At 34.6% G+C, this 18717-nt stretch overlaps 1 protein-coding gene across 1 annotated transcript; it reads right to left on the bottom strand.

The window, feature by feature from the left end:
- Nucleotides 1–1722: 1722 nt before the first annotated feature.
- On the bottom strand, nt 1723–10395 carry barhl2 (BarH-like homeobox 2). Its single transcript, XM_055214267.2, has 3 exons — nt 9514–10395; nt 3067–3292; nt 1723–2312 (listed from the first exon to the last, which is right to left on the bottom strand). The coding sequence occupies exons 1-3, from the start codon at nt 10058–10060 to the stop codon at nt 2000–2002; spliced, it is 1086 nt and encodes a 361-aa protein (XP_055070242.1). The 5' UTR covers nt 10061–10395; the 3' UTR covers nt 1723–1999.
- Between the last annotated feature and the right edge of the window lie 8322 nt (nt 10396–18717).

Here is an 18717-nt window from a genome sequence, read left to right as displayed (position 1 = left end):
ACACTGCTGACTGTTGTTTTACAAAGTTTCAGTAAGTGACCGTGCATCATTAACTTCTTGGAGAAGTTTGACTTGATGTTTCCCTGCTGGTTGAAAATGAAAGATGGTGGTGACCTGGTCGCTAAAGTTAAAATGAGTAAATTGGTAATGAGTAGGCCTCTGAGAGTTAGTGCTTTTTCCTCATTAGTATAATAAGTAAGACATCACTAACATGACATCAGCTGGAAATGTGACAATTACAAAACCTTACTCCTGGATGCAACAACAACAAATCAACTCCTTGCAGCCATCTGTTCCATGTTGTTTGTCATTTAAATGAAAGGTCTGAACATCTTTTAAATATATTTCAACACCCCTCCCTCCTGCACAGCCTATCTTCTTGCCAGTGTCTGACTCCCCTAATTTTTGCCGGTTTGAAGTGAAATGTAACTATAGGTTAAATAAAATTAAAAGATCATGGTCAGAAGGCCATCACAAATTAATCATTTACTGGCCTACGATGTTTTGAGGATGCTGTCAAGCATTGTTTCTATGTTTTAAAATACACTTTCAGGAATATGACTATTACTCTATACTTTTGGTGCAAAGCACAGTTGAACAACATATAAAACAATTTTACTTTACTTTGAGACCTACACTGTGCCTAAATGTTTTTTTCGTGTATCATCGTATAATATAAATTATAGCTCAGTTTTAATATGCCTTTTAAATGGATGAGCATTTGAAAATGACAGCTGTCTTAATTGCCGCCTAGGCATTTAATATTGAAAATCCTTTATCCCTCATTTACATTAATTATGAGCAATTATCCTATTATAGGATTTAGAACAGTGATAGATTCCATTCGATTTTTTATTTCTTAGCATACACTGTCAGAAAAAAAATGTACAAATTTGTTCCTTTTTCTGTCGCTGGGGTGGTACCCTAAAAGGTACCTTTTTGTACATTTATGGGTATACAACACATTGAAATGTTGTACCTTACGAGGTACAATATTATACCCTAGTACCTTAAGGAACAATTTTGTACCAGTTAAATTTTAGGGGTACAAAACAGTTAACTGTACCTTTAAAGGTACACAAGAGATCCTTAAAGAACAGTAATGTACCTTAAAAGGTACAACATTTTATTATGTTTATATACCTGTAAAGATACAAAACGGTACCTTGGGGTACCACCCCAGCGACAAAAAATGTTTTTCTGACAGTGTAGGCTACTGGACTTTGACGGTATTATATTATTGCGATGGTGGTAATTAGCCTATATATAGACAAACATACATTTACGTGGTTATTTGACAAGAGAGGTATGGACAAGTTTATGCTTACTATAAAATGCATAAAACACATTAGAAATAGCAAAAGTTATTTTCGAGATGCCTCTACAGACGTCTTCAATTGTTTAAATAAAATGTTTATTTTAATTTACTCTGAGAAGACCCACGCCTGCTGTCTGTACACGGCGCTTTACAGTATAGAACACCTGCCAGATGGAAGCAGCTTTGCTATTCCCAGGGCAAAGCATTAAACCACCCTTTCTCATATAGCAGATCCGTCTCAATCCCAATTACTATGCAATTGTGAAAAGATATTTAAAACGACGGAACACAGCCTCATAAATGTTACAATAAAATAAGATAGTCAAAAACATTATGTCCCTTAAAGAGAAAGCCTCTGACATCAACCTTTTTCCATTTTGTCTTTATTTCATCCTCTTCATATAATAAACTTTATAAGCGCATGTACTAATTGTACCAAAAAGACAAAACATACAATCTGACAAATGAACAGTCCTTTTACTGTCACTGTCACGGTCACAGGCTCATCTGGTTTCTGGTTTGGTTTGGCTTGGTTTGGTTTAGTTTAATTTTGCCAACAAGTCAGCACTGGACAATATTTTTTTAGATAAAATTCTCTCAGTGTTTCTGGAGAAAAATGCGTTTTGTAAAAAGCTCAGCGCAGCCCCTCACATCATGTGTCTCTCAGTGTCCTTCAAAGTTTTACCGAGGATGCGGTGTGCCCGGTATTGGGTTTGCTATGGGGTTTAAAGCCGGTTGTCCCGCTGGCCCTAGGCCATGAATGAGCACTCTAGGGACGAGCGGTCTCTGGAGAGATAGATGCGGTGTTGACGGAGTCCGGTACATACTGCTGTACATTACAGCGGCAGCGGTGGCCGCTGTCGTGCTGTCTACGGACCCTAACATGGTTGGGTGATAAAAATACGGGGACGGGAACATTCGCTGTAAGGCCGAATAATTTCCAGCTTCGGCCAGCAGTTCCAATCCGACAGCCGTCTGTCTTTTCCATTTCGTCCTGTAATGAAATCAAACACAAAATCACAAGCGCTGTGTTGTTTCCGTAGCTCATTTGGTAGAGCATTGCGTTACCATTGCAAAAAGGTAATGTTTTGTAATGCAAGTCGCCCTGGATAAAATATCTGCCGAATTTATAGAGATAATGAGAGATAAATGAATAAGCTATCCACGTTGGGTCTTTAAAATATTCGGGACGTGCATGGTGATTTTTGTCACAACACAACTTAGTTAAACTTAATATATTAAGATTAACTTAATTTAGCTAACTAAACAATGAACTGAAAATAACAGTTATGCAGGAAGAATTTGTAATAGAATATATACTTTATAAAAAAGATAAATAAGCAATTTTTTTCTAGCTCAGCTTCCAATATTTACTGGAAAATTAGAAATGTGTATAAACAATTCGTGCGTAACATGCGTAAAATTCATTGTGTTAATGTACAACTATACATAAAAAAAATATATATATATATATATATATATATATATATAAGATACAATTATTTTATGACAAAAATGTGAAACACAATTTCAAGACAAAATTGTAAGTCCACAAAGTCTTCGGACTAACCGAAAATGTATGCATTTAAATTTTCTAATTTTGTACAAAATGCTCTGAAGACTAAATGCATAGCCTAATTCTCCTTCCAACATGTGACAAAAGACATGGTAGGCAGCAAAACAACATTATTTATTATTCTTTTTATTATTAATATTATTATTACTACTACATGATTTTGGAATCTTACCGTCGATTTTGGTACCAGGTCTTGACTTGTGTGTCTGTGAGGTTTAGGGCTGCTGCCAGGTCCATTCGGTCCTGTACACTGAGGTATTTCTGTCTTTCGAAACTGCGCTCCAGCTGGTTGAGCTGATGGTCGGAGAAGGCCGTCCGCGCTTTGCGAGGTTTCTTAGAGCGAACAGACGGACTGTCTCTGGAACTGGACATTTCCCGATCGCCCTCTTCTTTTGTTCCTAAAACGTTATACAAAGTTAACAAAAAAAGTATATAACAATTTTAAAATACAATTGTATAAACATTTTGTGTTTGTTTAATGTATTTATTGAGTTAATTCAAATTACAAAATTGTATTATTGTTTTTTGATTTTTGAATTACTTGTGATGACTATACGCCTTAATTATACTCGAATGTTTGTATAAAGAGTTATTTAAATTTCATTTTAAATACATTTTAAGTACACCATCATCTTTCAATATCATCTAGAACACACACACACACACACACACACACACACACACACACACACAAAATAAAAACATCTAAAACACAAACATCACTGTTCCCACAAAATGGGGTCGCTTTCGATTTCAAGAAACTTAGATTTCAAGAAATTAAAGCGCAGAATCAATATTGCAATCCATCTCTATATGTTGCAGTCATTGCTGGGCAACTCAATGTACGTATCATGTATTACCTGCTCCAAATTATCCCCAGTATGCCTTCACTTGCATTTGAAAGGATCATTTATATCAGCCGTTCCCAATAAGTGCGTCGTACAGGGGAATAAGGTGGGTCCTGCAAGTCACCTTGCTTGGCTGTGCATCACACTTAAAATATACCATAAACAAACTGTTGTTCATTAGTTCACGCGTTTATTAAGCTTAATGGCCGCATTTCTGTCTACCTCAAATATAACATATCCTTGGTAGACTACAGAAAGTAATGAAGTGGAGCAGTTTCTTTTGAATGTTTATGAAGAATATGGCATGCAGTTATAAAACATTTGAAAACTTCAATGTAAAGTTGAATTAACATTAATTATCATAATTAGGGAAATCAAGAATTATGATTTTGAAATAATACCATAACAGGCATTGCAATTAAACTTAATATTACATAAACTTAATATTAATAAGACATAGACAAAAATACTACAACGAAATAAATGTGTTTTTATATTCATATTTTAAAAAACATAGGTGGAATAGATTATAGGCTACTTGTCTAGGTGGTTCTTTGTGAAACAAAAAAATTTATTCTATGGCATTGCTGTAAAGAACCTTTCAAGCACCTTTATTTTTGAAAATGAACGAAAAGACAGCGCTAAATATATATATATATATATAAACTATATGGACAAAAGTATTTTGACGCTCCCTTCTAATGAACAGGTTTGACTACTTTGGTCATTTTCGTGAGCACAAATCATAACGCTTAATGAACTTGACTGGTGTGCATAAAACCCACACCTGAACCAAGCTGAACACCTTGGGTATGATCTGTAGGCTTTGATCCAAACACTCATCACCCAAACTCATCAATGATGTCTACACAGAAGTACACAGGACATTTTGGAACAGAAAAATGCCCTTCCAAAACTGTTGCAACAAAGATGAAAACAAACTTATTTAAAATGGTGTTGTATGGTATAGCAATAATACTTATTTTGATTGGAAATAATGAATAAGATAAAACTGTGCATTATAAGGGGGCGTCCCAATACTTATGTATACACTGTAAAAAAGTGGCTTTGTAAATATCTCTAAAATTAAAGATTAAAGTAACTTCGTAAAAACTCTTAATGTCACTCACTGAAAGCCCTAATGTTTTTTGTATTTAACAAAGTCAAGCAATCATGACTTAAATTTAGCATTTTGGATCTATAACTTAACTCTCTTTGTTTATTTAACTTATTAACTTAAAAAAAACACCCATAAACGTTCAAGAATTCAATTGCAATTAACTTAAAATTATCAGTTCAAAATGTTGTGAGGAATAGTCCTTGCGTTTAAAAACAACAATGGGGCATACACCGATCAGCCATAACATTATGAGTATGACCACCTAACTAATATTGCGTAGATCCCCCTTTTGCCACCAAAACAGCCATGACCCGTCGAGGCATAGATTCCACTAGTCCTTTCTATCAGAACCAGCATTCACTTTTTCAGAAATTTCAGCAACAGTTGCTCGTCTGTTGGATCGGACCACGTGGGCCAGTCTTCGCTTCTCACATGTATCAAACACTTTTGATCAACATGATCTCACAAAGTTCCGTGGGATAGTCACAGAATTTTGTGCTCATTTTTCCGTGGCATTCTCACGGATCTCCGCATTTTTTGATAGGTACTGACTAGGGCCGGGTTTCCCAAAAGCATCGTAAGCCTAAGTAGATCGTAAAAACGATCGTACGAATCATCTTAGAATTACGGACCGTTTCCCAAAAGCTTCGTAACTTAATTAGCACTTGAAAATCATCGTATATATTAACAAGTGTTAATTCATAAGTGCATGTAAGACAACAGAGTTACAAGGTCACCTGCAGAACAACCAGCAAATTGCAATCCTGCAATGACCATAATGTAATGTTTTAAATGTATATTTATTTATTGGGTTCTTCTTTGTTTATTTGTTTAAATTACTTTTATATAATATATTTAAAATTCAAATGAGAAATCAAATTTAAATGACTAAACATACATTAATAAAGAAGGAAAACGTATTTGGTACAATTTTGGTAAAAGTTGGTACTAGCAAATTGATAAATGGTTCCTACCAATTGCTGCTATATATCATCTACAGTAAAACAAATTGAAGGGAAATGGCATCTAATTAAAGAAACCAAATACATAAATATACGGTACAATGCAATAATCCATAATAATAAATAAACATAGATAATAAACAACAACAACAAATAATAATAATAATAATCTAAATATATACAAGGCAGAAGGCATTTCGCACTGGGAGGAGTCCTAACTAAATAGGAAAATAATATTTCATTATGCACAAATTATTAAAACATTGAAAAAGACATTGAACAATAATGAAAAATATTATTTAAAAAATATTAGTGCACATCGGCTGAAGATTAGCCTAAACAAGCTTCTGCTACAAATTCGAGTCATTCTATTGGTAACATTTTAGCACTTGACAAACGGATAGCGACTCGTAAGTAGCACTTAAAACCCAGCTGCGAGCGATCGTTTTACGTGCATCTTTGGGAAACGCACGTAAATGAACAACGAATGTTCGTTAATTAGCTCTTAGAAAGCGCTCTTAAGTGCTAAGTTCAATCGTTATCGGGAAACCCAGCCCAGACCAAGAACACCACAAAAAAGCTGCAGTTTTGAAGATGCTATTTGTCCCAGTTGTCTAGCCATCACAATTTGGCCCTTGTCAAAGTCACTCAGATTTTGCTTCTTACACATCTACTTTGAGGAAGTGTAGGTGATGTGTTAGCAGGAGGAAAATGCAGCGCCTACACAATATTAGGCAGGTGGTCATAATGTTATGGTTGATCGGTGTATAAAAAGTTTCTTTGTAGCATTATTGATGTTTTTTGTTAAAAATTATAGTTTTTATGAAGTCACCGTTCACTTGATCACGTTTCCTTTAGTATCCATGCACCACATTCACTGTAGTTCTCTTCATTATAACAAAGATACATGTGAACAGTGCAGTTTGTTGTGTGCTTCTGTGGAGAATGAAGTTAATTTACTGATTGACTGATTGAGTCAGTCCTGAATATGCATGTATGCTAAACCTTGTTATATGAAGTTAAATGACAATTTAAGTTCAGTCTTTATAAACACCAATTGAACTTAATTGTTTATGTGCACTGTACATACAGATTTGGTCAAATTAACTTGGTGGCCACATAGACTGAACTTAAATTGTTAAGTGAACTTTTTACCTTACCATTACCTAATTGAATTGAGGGAACAAGTTTACTCAATCAAACAAGATTAGTCAACTCATCAGGGCTTTCAGTGCTTATGTGATTTTAGACAAACCAAAATAAATGGCTACAAATTAAACAGATATTTTTATTAAAATGAGTGTTTAACTAAAAGTTTTTTTCTAATAGATATCCTACATAGTTCTTGTAAATAGTTCTTTAATCAATATATGTGAGAATGCCATACTTATATATTTAAGTTTTTAAAACTGTAATAATTTTTATTTTCAAATTAATATTTTATGTATTTAACATTAAATTTTAAAAACTATAATTATTAATTCATTTAAATAAATAGTATTTGCATTTAACCTGAAAATCTATAAAGTTTCACTTCAAATTTAAATAGTGATTTTACTTATTATTATTTGAGTAAATGTAGGCAGCCAACTGTTTTTAATCAGGGGAAACTGCGACTCTTGCTGGACGACAAAGACCTCAGAAACTTCTCAAAAATACTGGTAAGTGTTGAGTTTATGAATATTTTAAACTTACAATATGTACTTTATTAATTAAATATTATCTGTGTCTTTGTCAGAGGCGGACACTACTTAAGTATTTTTACTTTCTACATAAAAGTAAATTTTCATGTATTCGTATTTTATCAGTGTTTTTCTTTGGAAAACATACATTCCAAAGCATAATTTTTACTCCACTACATTTCATAATTTCAAGTTTTTGGTTTATATAATATTTAATTTTTAAGTACATCTAGTATTCTTTACGTTTACTCAAGAAAGTAAAAGTACACAATTTTTATGTAATTAGGTATTAAATCAATTTTAATATGCAATATAAAAGGAATACACAGTATGATTCTATGCTTTAGAATGTAGTGAACATTTTTTAGTAAAGTAAAGTACTTTTTCCAAGGCAAACACTCTGATAAAGCACAGATGCTTGGAAAATTTACTCAAAGTCCTCAAGTAGGTCCGCCTCTGGTCTTTGTGTAAAAAACTTAAAGTGTATTTATGTGAATACTTTCTGAGCCATAGTTCTACTGTCATGGGTAGCCTACAGTAAAAGCTTTGTTTGCACATACTGCCATAGAATAATCGTGACTATTTAAATTTTACGCATTTATTCAGGTCACCAAAGAGTAAATACATCTGGGCAATTTGAAAAGTGTGTAAAAGAATCAGTTTATTATTTTGGAGCTTTACCTAGCTTACGCGTTTAGATACAATTATGTTGATGATCTCTCGTCTCTTTATTCTCTATTTTCTTTCCTTTTGTGTCAGGCGCGTTTTACTCTCGTTCTGCACTCCCCTATTCTCTCCCTATAGACTGCGCGAAGCTTTGATCTCACATGTCTCATCATAAGTCTCCGCTGACTGCACACGATTAGTATAGTTCAATGCAAACTTTAAAACATTTTGATTTAAATAACGTTATATTTACATTGTGTGCTGGCCCAAGATGGTGCTGATCCACCTGTCTGGGTTCAGAAAGAGGAGGTTATGTGATTACCTGCATGCTGTGAGAGACCTCTCAGAGTTAATTCAGCTCATTGTTTTTGTAACATGTACACTGTTTGTCATTTTCAGAGTGTGTCATGGTGAATGTAGACTTAATCTAATGTGTTTTACTTGTCAAATTTGAAAAATAAATGTTAACGTGTACAATTGCTTTGTTTATCATTGATAATTGATGGTCCATTATGAATTATATTCACTTTACATTAAGTAAATAAAACTAATTTCTTTAGTTGAATAATATTCACAAACTGTTCAGCTACATCTTTAATTATATTTACTCTTTTTTTGTAAACTTGACTTAGGATTTCTATTGCATCACATTAAGATATTTGATTATATCTACTAATTTTTGTGCACTTCGCTAATAATAACTATTGCTTTGCTTTCATATTTTGATTACATCTACTCAATTTAATTTGTGATACTGATAATTTACTAGGTATTTTACAGCTTTCAAATTTACTCAATATTTTTAAGTGTAAAAATACTTCACAAAAAATGAGCAGATCATAGTAAAGTGTATATAGTGTATAATTTCACATTACATGGGAACAATATTTAACTAAGAAGTTCATATGTTCAAGGTATTTATTACTATTGATTGCAAATAATACTCCAATGATGGATTCACAATGTTTATTATAAAAAACATTTAAGAAGTTATTTATGTCAAAATACTGGTAATTTAATACATGCATGACCCACAGCATTCCATAACAGTGGAATTCTAAAGATTCTGGTTTAAAATGGTCTGATTTGCAAATTAAACTACACAGTCTTTAAGCTAGTTTTAAAGCCATTTAAACTTATTTATAGGCCTACATTTTTTGTCAGTTCATTTATTGGTCTGCGTTATTGCAAGTTCATTATGTAGTGCATTTAAGTACCATTATACAAATAAACAATGTGTTTATTTGATATGCATGCAACGCGGACACTGATGTAAAGTGGTTTCCTTTTTATGTGTTTATTATTTTTTATTTATTGTGCACGCAAAACACAGTGTCTTACCGTTACACTTTAAATCGTTCTGATTGTCATCTCTTTTGTCCATTTTGCTTTTGTTTTCATCTTGCTGTAGTTTATGCCTAATGCCGTCCGGGGAGGTTCTGCTCTGTGTTTTGGGGCTGTATTGTGCAGATTGCACACTGGTGCTGTAAGGAGCGCACGCTGCCAGCGGTTTGCTATCGCCCAAAATGTCTTTGATTAGAAAGGAAGAGGTGACAATCCTGGGGGCACAGTCAGCCTGCCCGAGCGGATGAGGCTGGGAAGAAAGCTGCAAACTATGAGCCTGACTGTGATGATGATGGTGATGCTGAAGGCTGTCTTCGACCAGATGCGGTTCGGTATGCTCCATCGTGACTGAGATCGGGGATGACGGGACTGTTCCCACAGTGTATATCTCCGAACACGGTGACCCTGTCACCTGGTTCTTGAAATCCGATGTTCTGTTATTGTCACTGAGACGAAAATCTCCGTTCGTTAATACTGAGTTCCCAGAACTGCATGTGGACAAAATCGTGTCTATTCCGAAATTAGACCCACTGGATCCTTCCATAGTATAAGAAAAAGCTGGTTATTTATGTCGCCTTCATAACTTTCCTGAATTAGTTTTAAATAAAAAATCTCTGCTTAAACGGAAATACGTATCAACATACTTAACATAAAAGTTAACTCATTTTAAAATCCCGAAAAGGTACAAAATAAACATAATTAAAAATCCTTGCACCTGTTAAAGAGAAATATAGCATGCGCTCCAAGATCGAGGTAAAATGTGGAAAGCAAGTGGGGCTTTGTCTACATCCTTCTGGTATTGTTACTGAACTTTCTTTTAAAGTTGAAGGTGTGGAGAGATTTGGATGCTTTAACTCCTCGACATCACTCTCCTCTTAATGTTTTAGTGTTGCACTACAATGACTTCCTACATTGACGTCATATTTTCTCAATTTTTACAACAGTCTTCTCAAGTTCCCCATCTCACCTCTCATTGGTTATATGGTAACGCGTCTGTCCAACCAGCGATTTTTACTTTATCATTACATGTAAGATTTCTCAGGATTGCCCTTTTGAAACCTTTCCCCGCTACTGTCTCCGACGGCATTTTCATTAGACGTAAACACGTATTTTAAAAATTATGTATGGTAACATTTCACAATGTCTGTGCTACACCAATTGAATGTTACAAGCAATTTTAGAATTAATTTTAATTACTAAACTAACAACGGTTTAAGTACTTCTTGATCAACAAAATAATAACGCAGAAAGTATGAGCATTAAATTACTATTACCCAGTGCTTACAAATGAAATTACACTGTTTATAACACACACACACACACACACACACACACACACACACACACACACACACACACACACACACACACACACACACACACACACACACACACACACACACACACACACACACACACACACACACACACACACACACACACACACACACATATATATATCTTGTTATACATTACAGTGTTCATGTAACGTGTAATTTAGCAGAGGGTAATGAACTGCGTAGCTATACTTTCTGCGTATTTACAATAGTCTTTAAAGCCTATTAAAATTATTTATACATTTTCTTGTGATTTAATTTATTTGTGTAGGGTTTGCATCAAATGTATTTATTCATTTTTTTTATAATATATTACAGTGTTCATGTAACAGTGGAATTTTATTCCTTATTTCAGCATTTATCGATTACAAAGAAACTCACAATAAAAATCCCAATTGTCAAAACAACACTATCATTTATTTTTTAAAAGCAGGGACACAATACAATGTGCTGGAGAAATAAGCCTGTTCCTAGAAAGTCGTTGTGTGTGTCAGCGCCTTGGAGTGACACTTATTCTAAAAAGCTCAAGGGAATGAGCTTTTTAGATCTTTTAATTCGAGATGCTTGCTCTAACCATGGTGTTATTGTGGTAAAAGTGTAGTAACCATGGTTTATTGGTGTATTGATTACTATCAGCAAAACCATGGTTTTACTACACTAACCATGTTCTTTTAACTGGTTAATTTTCGTAAGGGTGTTTTTTTATTTATGAATACTATTAGCAAAACCATGGTTATTTTGTGGTTACTATAGTAACCTTTTTTTTTAACTGTAGTAAAACTATGGTTAATTTTCATATGGGTAATTCAAAATTTAGCTTTAAATATTAAGACAACATGGCTAACTGCGTAAAAAAAATTAAGCCTGAAAATTATGCGATGTATCTGGCTTAAGCTGCCGTCTCTGGTAATATCAGGCTGCTCTCTCCTTTCTCGAACGTAGGCTTATGGTGGTATTTTCTGCGGTATATTCTCCACTGTGATTTCAATTATTTCTGCTACCTCATCCCGTAAAGGACGAAACTGAGAATTTTCACTGTATTATAGGCTACTAAATGACCGACGTGGAGTCATCATATGAGTTTGTTCTCAAACTTTAATAGTCCTATATCTTACTACAATTTGCACATTTGGCTGTGGTTTCTGAGTGATGCCATCACGGGAACATGGATTTAGAAATATAGAAAGTATGTTTCCAACGATGTCAGAGTTAATGAGCAATGCGCTATAGGAAAAAAAACATTTTAACTTTATCTAAAAAATAAAATAAAGAAAATGCGTAAGTATAATTTTTATGGTCTTATATATTGACTGGAACAGTGAATTAGGCTTGCAAGTGATTAATGTTTTGTTGTTTAAAGTCTTAAATTTAATTTGTGGATTAGGATGATAGCACTTGATTAATTCCTGAAGCCTGAAAGCTTTTTGAACAAGTCTGTCAGCATCATTCCTTTAGAAAATTAACCATGTTTTTTTGTGTATTGATAACTATAAGGTGCATTTTCAAAACCATGGTTATTTTGTAGTTAACATGGTTTTGCTACAGTAACCCTGTTTTTTGTTTTAATTGTTATCACGCAATGGTTAATTTTCGTAAGGAATGGTGCGACTTAATATCTACTTTTATACCGATGCCTGGGTAGAAATTAATGTGAATTAAAGCAACAATTGTATTTGTACTCAACAAAAAATAAGCGCATAACGATGATCTGTGATGGTTTATGTCAGTTTGAGTTCTAACATTTTGTGTATGGATTGCTGTCTTGTAATTCTACAAATGTACTCTATGCTTCTATGTTTAACAGCAACGGTCTAATGTACTGGCTAATTGTTCAATTCTAGTAATCATTTAGCAGGACTCCCACAATCTGAAATGCTTCCATACATGTTCAAATTGATCACTAGGCGGCGACAAAGTTAAAAATCCATAGCATTTTATCCTGCAGTATCAGCAATCTTCAAGTAATTGATAACACACCTACATTGTGTTTTTTTAAATAGATAAATTGGCACATATCGTAAGTTCATATATATGAAGTGGTCTAAAAAATAAATAACTAGAAACAGGGGTTAAAGTACTATCTTTACATTTTTCATTTACTCACAATTTTACAATTTTATGGTCACATATATAAAGGAATTATACAGGCTACATGCCAATAAAAAGTTAATTATTTTGCAAATAATCTTTGATGTTTTATGTAGTCTAGTCGGTAATAGCTCTACTAAGCATGGATTCAAATTAACTGAGTTAGAGGACTGAACATTTTGCCTCAAGATATGTAAAAACGATCTATTGGCAATGGATGACCTGAGGTTGAAGAAAATCAAAGCGATGGATACGCCAGTCAATCTTACGAGTCTACAGCGACATGTTAATTAACAGTTCTCACTGTAGCAACTTGTGCAATCAATCGCTTTATTAGGTTTAAGGGCGTCGCTAAAACAAATTGAATTCAACCATCAGGGTATCATCTAATCATAATGTCCCTTATCTATGATCCATACGTTGTGAACATTTACATCCCATTTCAAAACATCTAAATCAGGATGTTAAAGAAAATTAAGTTGTTAAGCTATTGATATGCTTGCAGAAAATGTGTAAATATATAGTGTTATATGCATAGATATTGTATATATGTACTCTATATGTTTTATGCAGTATCTCGATATTGGTTATTTTAATAGCATAATTAAGATGTTTTACGATTTAAATTACTATTATTATTTACTTTTTTTACTATTTATGCTAAAATATACAGGCTTTGCCAAAATGTTTGTAATCATAAGAAAATACTCAATTTTGTTTATTTACACAACTATAAAACACAGTTGTACCCTAAAAATCATTACATGTACAAATCCTTTCTGTAGTAGGTGTCTTATTAGAAAGGCACTTGCAATACCTAACCAAGGAGAACAATGGATACAACAACGACTACCACAAAAACTAACAGAAAAATGATCAGCACAGTACAAATTAACCATATCTTACTAATCATGTCTAACAGCTCTTTTTAAAGCTGTCAGAGAATTTAATAAATGTTATTTAAGTCAAACTTTAATAGGAAATTGTAGAAGCTCTTTTATCGTTGGTCTCTGTGAGCTGACACATTTGTTTTCTCAATTTTAAAGTTTTTCATAGCTCTTAACAGTATTTCCTCAGAATTTACACTGCAATAAAACATATGACATTAAAGTTTAATTAGAAGACTGGGTAGTATTACAATTGTTTTTTACAATTACTATGACAGATTGTTCAATACTTTTAACAATTTTCCAAAACTCTTAACACAGTATGCACTACATCCATCTGTGTAATATATACTCTTTACACATTTATTGATGCTTTAACACAAAATGCATACAATTAACACAAATCTAAAATACTTGAACTTTTTTTACACACAAGCTCAAACAAGACCAAAACAATAGATTTTTAATGTCAAAATTACAAATGCTTTCACACAGCATGTCAAAACAGATAACGTCATGTGTTAACCTGACTTATAGGCTAAAGTCAAAGTGAACAGCTGTTCATATGTAAGTTGAAACACAAATTTATCCCCTGCATTTTATTTCACTGGAATGAAAAACAGCTGATTAAACCTATACAAATATATAAATCATAGCTGATTCTCATCTAGAAAACACACTCAGGTTCATTCAATTGCATGACCATATGGTATACAATACAGTAAAAGAGGAGTTGATCTTGTGTGGAAAAGAAACAATATAGAGCAACACAAAAAGTAAGATAAATGTCAACACAAGTCAGCAAAAGACCACCCGGACAAGGGAGAGGTTTTCCTTCAGTCCCTCCTAGATGCAGTGTATGATGCATGCCCAGACATCACAACTGAACACTGTTAAAGGGGAATACGACATCGCAAAGGATTATTCTCAAGATGCCTTGCCAAAGAAGATATCACGTGTGATGTGGATGAGAACATGTGGCCAAATAGAAAGGCTATAGATTAGATAATGACTTTACTGTATCTTTTGTACTGTATTCCTCTGTGGCTATTTCTGTTTGATTCTTTTTTTTGCATACTGTAATACTGTAAATGGCAGCAATAACTGTATTCCTCTGTGGCTATTTCTGTTTGATTTTTTTTTTGCATACTGTAATACTGTAAATGGCAGCAATATTAGTAAATATGTTAGTTACATTGCAGTAATGTCCTGTATGTATTTTTTCACAAACTGTACATTCTATAAAGCTACTGGGAGATAAAAGATTGTGTTTTGCACTGCAGTTTCTGCAAAAAAAAATGAATCAATGATCAACACAATATGCTGTCTATTGTATAAGGACATAACTTAATCTGGAGTGATGAGTGACGCTGAGTGACGAGTGACGCTGAGTCGCAAGCCCGGATCTTATTCCTATCTATATAATATAACCTATTAGTTTATTTTAGGAATATTTTACGCTGTCGATTACTGAATTGTATTACTAAGCGAAACGATTTATCACTAGTAACACCCATTGTTAGCATATAGCCCGCTAGCATCACCAGTTGGTGCCGGCTAAAATCGAGAAGCTGTGGAGGAGCTGCTGCCAGGCCTTTGCAGATCCAACTTGTGGTACAGCGTGCCTCAAATCACCCTGGCTCCAGACGTTCGTAAGTGACCGTGGCGTACTGCAAGCGAGCACCCCTCACGAAGCAGCTTCACGGACCGCGTTCGGGTGAACGGAGACGCCATCGTCCAGCATGAAAGCGGTAAGACTGCTTGTTATTGTAACCTGCACTACCTGCCACATGTACAGTTTAGCTTCTTCCGTCAGCACAGAGGGGTTTACATGGCATAAACCAGTAAATCCAGTATCACCAAAAAAATAATATTAGACAAAGTATTTAGACGTTATAAGCAGTTCTATAAGAACTGTTATAGTTCATAACCTGTACTCTAATTTCCCAGGTACCTTCAGCACATCATGCCGAAGCTCCCTATCGATTTTTGCGCGGATATGTCCAATAGTTCAAAAGATATAACAATTTATGACACATTTCAAAATGACGGACAGGCGGTTTGGTCAAACCCGACATAATACATATTGACAGATTCGGCATGAACCAAGAAATCCGTAGACACCAGGATCATAATTTTCTGACAAACAGTTCAGTAGTTATTGGCAAAAATAACTATTTTCCATATCTCATGACCCATAGGTGGCGCTGTCGCCGAATTTGGCATGGACCCCCAGTTCATAGTCGACATGACGTGTACCAAATTTACTTTCAATTGATCAAAGAATGACCGAGATACAGCCTCAGAACTATTTTTGTGTCAACCTCGTTAAGTTTGCGCATTTATTACTTTTAAACAAAGATAAATATCAAAATTCTGTTCAGTCATTTCTGTGTGGCTCACTCCAAAGATCATCTGTGCAATTCATAACAATTGCACCAAATTTGAAGGAGGAGTAGCGAAAAAAGAAATACTGTACATTTCAAAATGGCCGCTACTGTAATGGGTGGAGTCTTACTGAAAGGTATTAAAAACAATAAGCAATCACCTGTACTAAGTAGAATTTTCATAGATCAAGCGGATCAGCAGTTATAACCATTTGAACATTTAATTTTGCACTGCTGGTGGCGCTATAGAGTTAGTACTAGAGACCCCATTTTTGGTCACATGACTTTTTAAGACCACCACTACAGCTGTGCCAAATTTCATCATTTTCCTACTTACGGTCATAGGGCTGCCATAGACTCCCATTGGGGAAGAAGAAGAGGAAGAAATTTAGTTGCAAGCAGCAATACCGGGGTCAAGCCGAAAAGGGCACAGAAGGATGTAAAGTTGAGTTTGGAAAAGCAGACTAGAGAACTTAGGTATACTTAATGATTTTAGATGAAAAAACGCAAAAGTCATCAACAAAAAAATATATGTTCTTGTCTACTGCAATCGTCCTTCTGTTATTGACAATCATGGAACATTAGAGCACTGAAGAACACGTGAGTGATATTTGCAGTGGCAAAACATGTGTCACAACATGTTACAACAATTTAAATGTGTTGGAGAAAATGATTTTATTACCATTTACGAATATGTTTCTTTATAACCAATACTTTGCTTCTTCCTTATAGCAACATATAAAGAGTACGTGCTGTCCTTTAAGTTTTAACACCCCCCACCCTTTAGAGTTTTGGGGTGGTGGAAAGTTTTGCTTATCTATTTAGAACACAGCTTTCACCTATAGTCTAGTTTAAAGATGTTTTAAGATGTGTGTGTATGTGCGTGTTACATTCATGACGTATATTGTCTTGCACTTATCTTTTTTTGGTGTCAACCCATCTAATAAAAAGAGCTTGCAGACAAAGAATCGGTGAGAGACAGCTTGGGCATTTCTTGAAGAGAAATCTCTATTGTTCTTTCCCTCGCGAGTTTTAAACCTTTATTCTTGGTCTGATGTGTCTTAATTGTTGGTAAGGTAAATTGAATAAACCCAACATCTTGGTCCTTCGAGCCGGATTCCAACATACCCGAAGATCAACGGTGGAGGAGACAAGCCGAAGCCCGTCGTCAGCCGAATTCATCCAAGAGTTCGAAGCAAAGCCCTGGGAGGTGAGAATTCCTCGCCAGGCCGGCATTTAGGTTTCCTCTGCTGATGATCCTGGATTGACGGAATTCGAAGCAAGACACAAATCAGGCGCAGTGAATTGGGTGAGTTGCTGATTGGTATTTTAATAGGTGGTTAGAGGCCCCAATGATCGTGGGTTAGAGGCCCTGGGAACTGTTGAACAGCTCAGGGTTAGAGGCCCAAGATGCTGAATTGGTGGTTAGAGTCCCAGATAACAGTCGAATAGCCGATTAAGAGGGTTAGAGGCCCCAAGAGCTAAAATCCCGAAATTTTTATTTACTGTAGTGAAGAAGTGTTTATTCTACTGTATTTTTGCTGCGTTATTTGCGGTGTATATGTTTGTGATGTGCTCAGTGTGCTGAAGCAATGACATGGGGGAAACCTAGCAGTGTTAAAAAAAAACCAGTTGTACGCTGAAACATTGAGTGATTTTTTTTATCTGTGAATAGAAAGTTGTATTGCAATTTGAATCCCCGGGGATCGCTAATTGTGTAATTTGTGATTGCTAGGAATTTGTGATCGCTAATTGTATAATTTGTGATCGAATAATAATGATTCTGAATGATTTAGGATCGCTAATGATTTTAGATCGTGTAATAATTTGTGAAAATGAGAAATTGTTGTTGATGTTTTAAGAATGATGAGTAATTGGTATAGTGTATACTAATATAATATATAGTATAGAATAATGCAGAATGTGAAATCAGAATGTGAGGTATATGAAAAAGTGCAAAAAGTTTGTTGAAAATTTAGAGATGAAAGCAATGTTTAAAACAGGAAAATGAAAAGTCGAAGCAGAAAGAGCAATATTAAGAGCAGGAGAAAAAAGTATATAATAATGTATAAAAGTATAAAAATAATGTTGGTGTAGAAAGGAAACTAATGAAACAACCCCTGTAGTACGGACAACGGCTCTAGAGCCAGATCCAATCCCGTCCCCTGAAACCTTAGGCAATGTTATATCTGCTCAGATCAGTTCCCCTCCATACAAACCATATGCAGGGGCAATAGCAGATTCAGACAGAATGATTGATAGAACTCCCCAGTATTATAATACCATAACAGCGTGGCTCAGCTGTAGAGTAACATGATCAACACCTTTAAAGATGGCTTTAACTTTTTCCTCCGTAAATAAAACAACAGAATCTGTTACTATAGACACTTTCCCCACATGATCCAAGTAGCAAATCCTAACATGGGTGAAGGCTAGAACCCTTTTGTCCTTGTATATAGCTATAGAATGCCAAGAGCTGTAGAGATGTTACTCCCATATAAG

Source organism: Misgurnus anguillicaudatus, chromosome 8 (assembly GCF_027580225.2).
Source record: "Misgurnus anguillicaudatus chromosome 8, ASM2758022v2, whole genome shotgun sequence".
Classification (NCBI taxonomy): Eukaryota; Metazoa; Chordata; class Actinopteri; order Cypriniformes; family Cobitidae; genus Misgurnus; species Misgurnus anguillicaudatus.
Note: the sequence above shows the minus strand (reverse complement) of the source record. Positions and strands in the feature narration are given on the sequence as shown.

Coding starts and splice junctions, on each gene's coding strand:
- barhl2 (XM_055214267.2), bottom strand. CDS start 10,060: ATGGAAGGATCCAGTGGGTCTAATTTCGGAATAGACACGATTTTGTCC. Junction 3,293..9,513: donor GAACGATTTAAAGTGTAACG/GTAAGACACTGT, acceptor ATAACGTTTTAG/GAACAAAAGAAGAGGGCGAT. Junction 2,313..3,066: donor ACCTGGTACCAAAATCGACG/GTAAGATTCCAA, acceptor ATTTCATTACAG/GACGAAATGGAAAAGACAGA.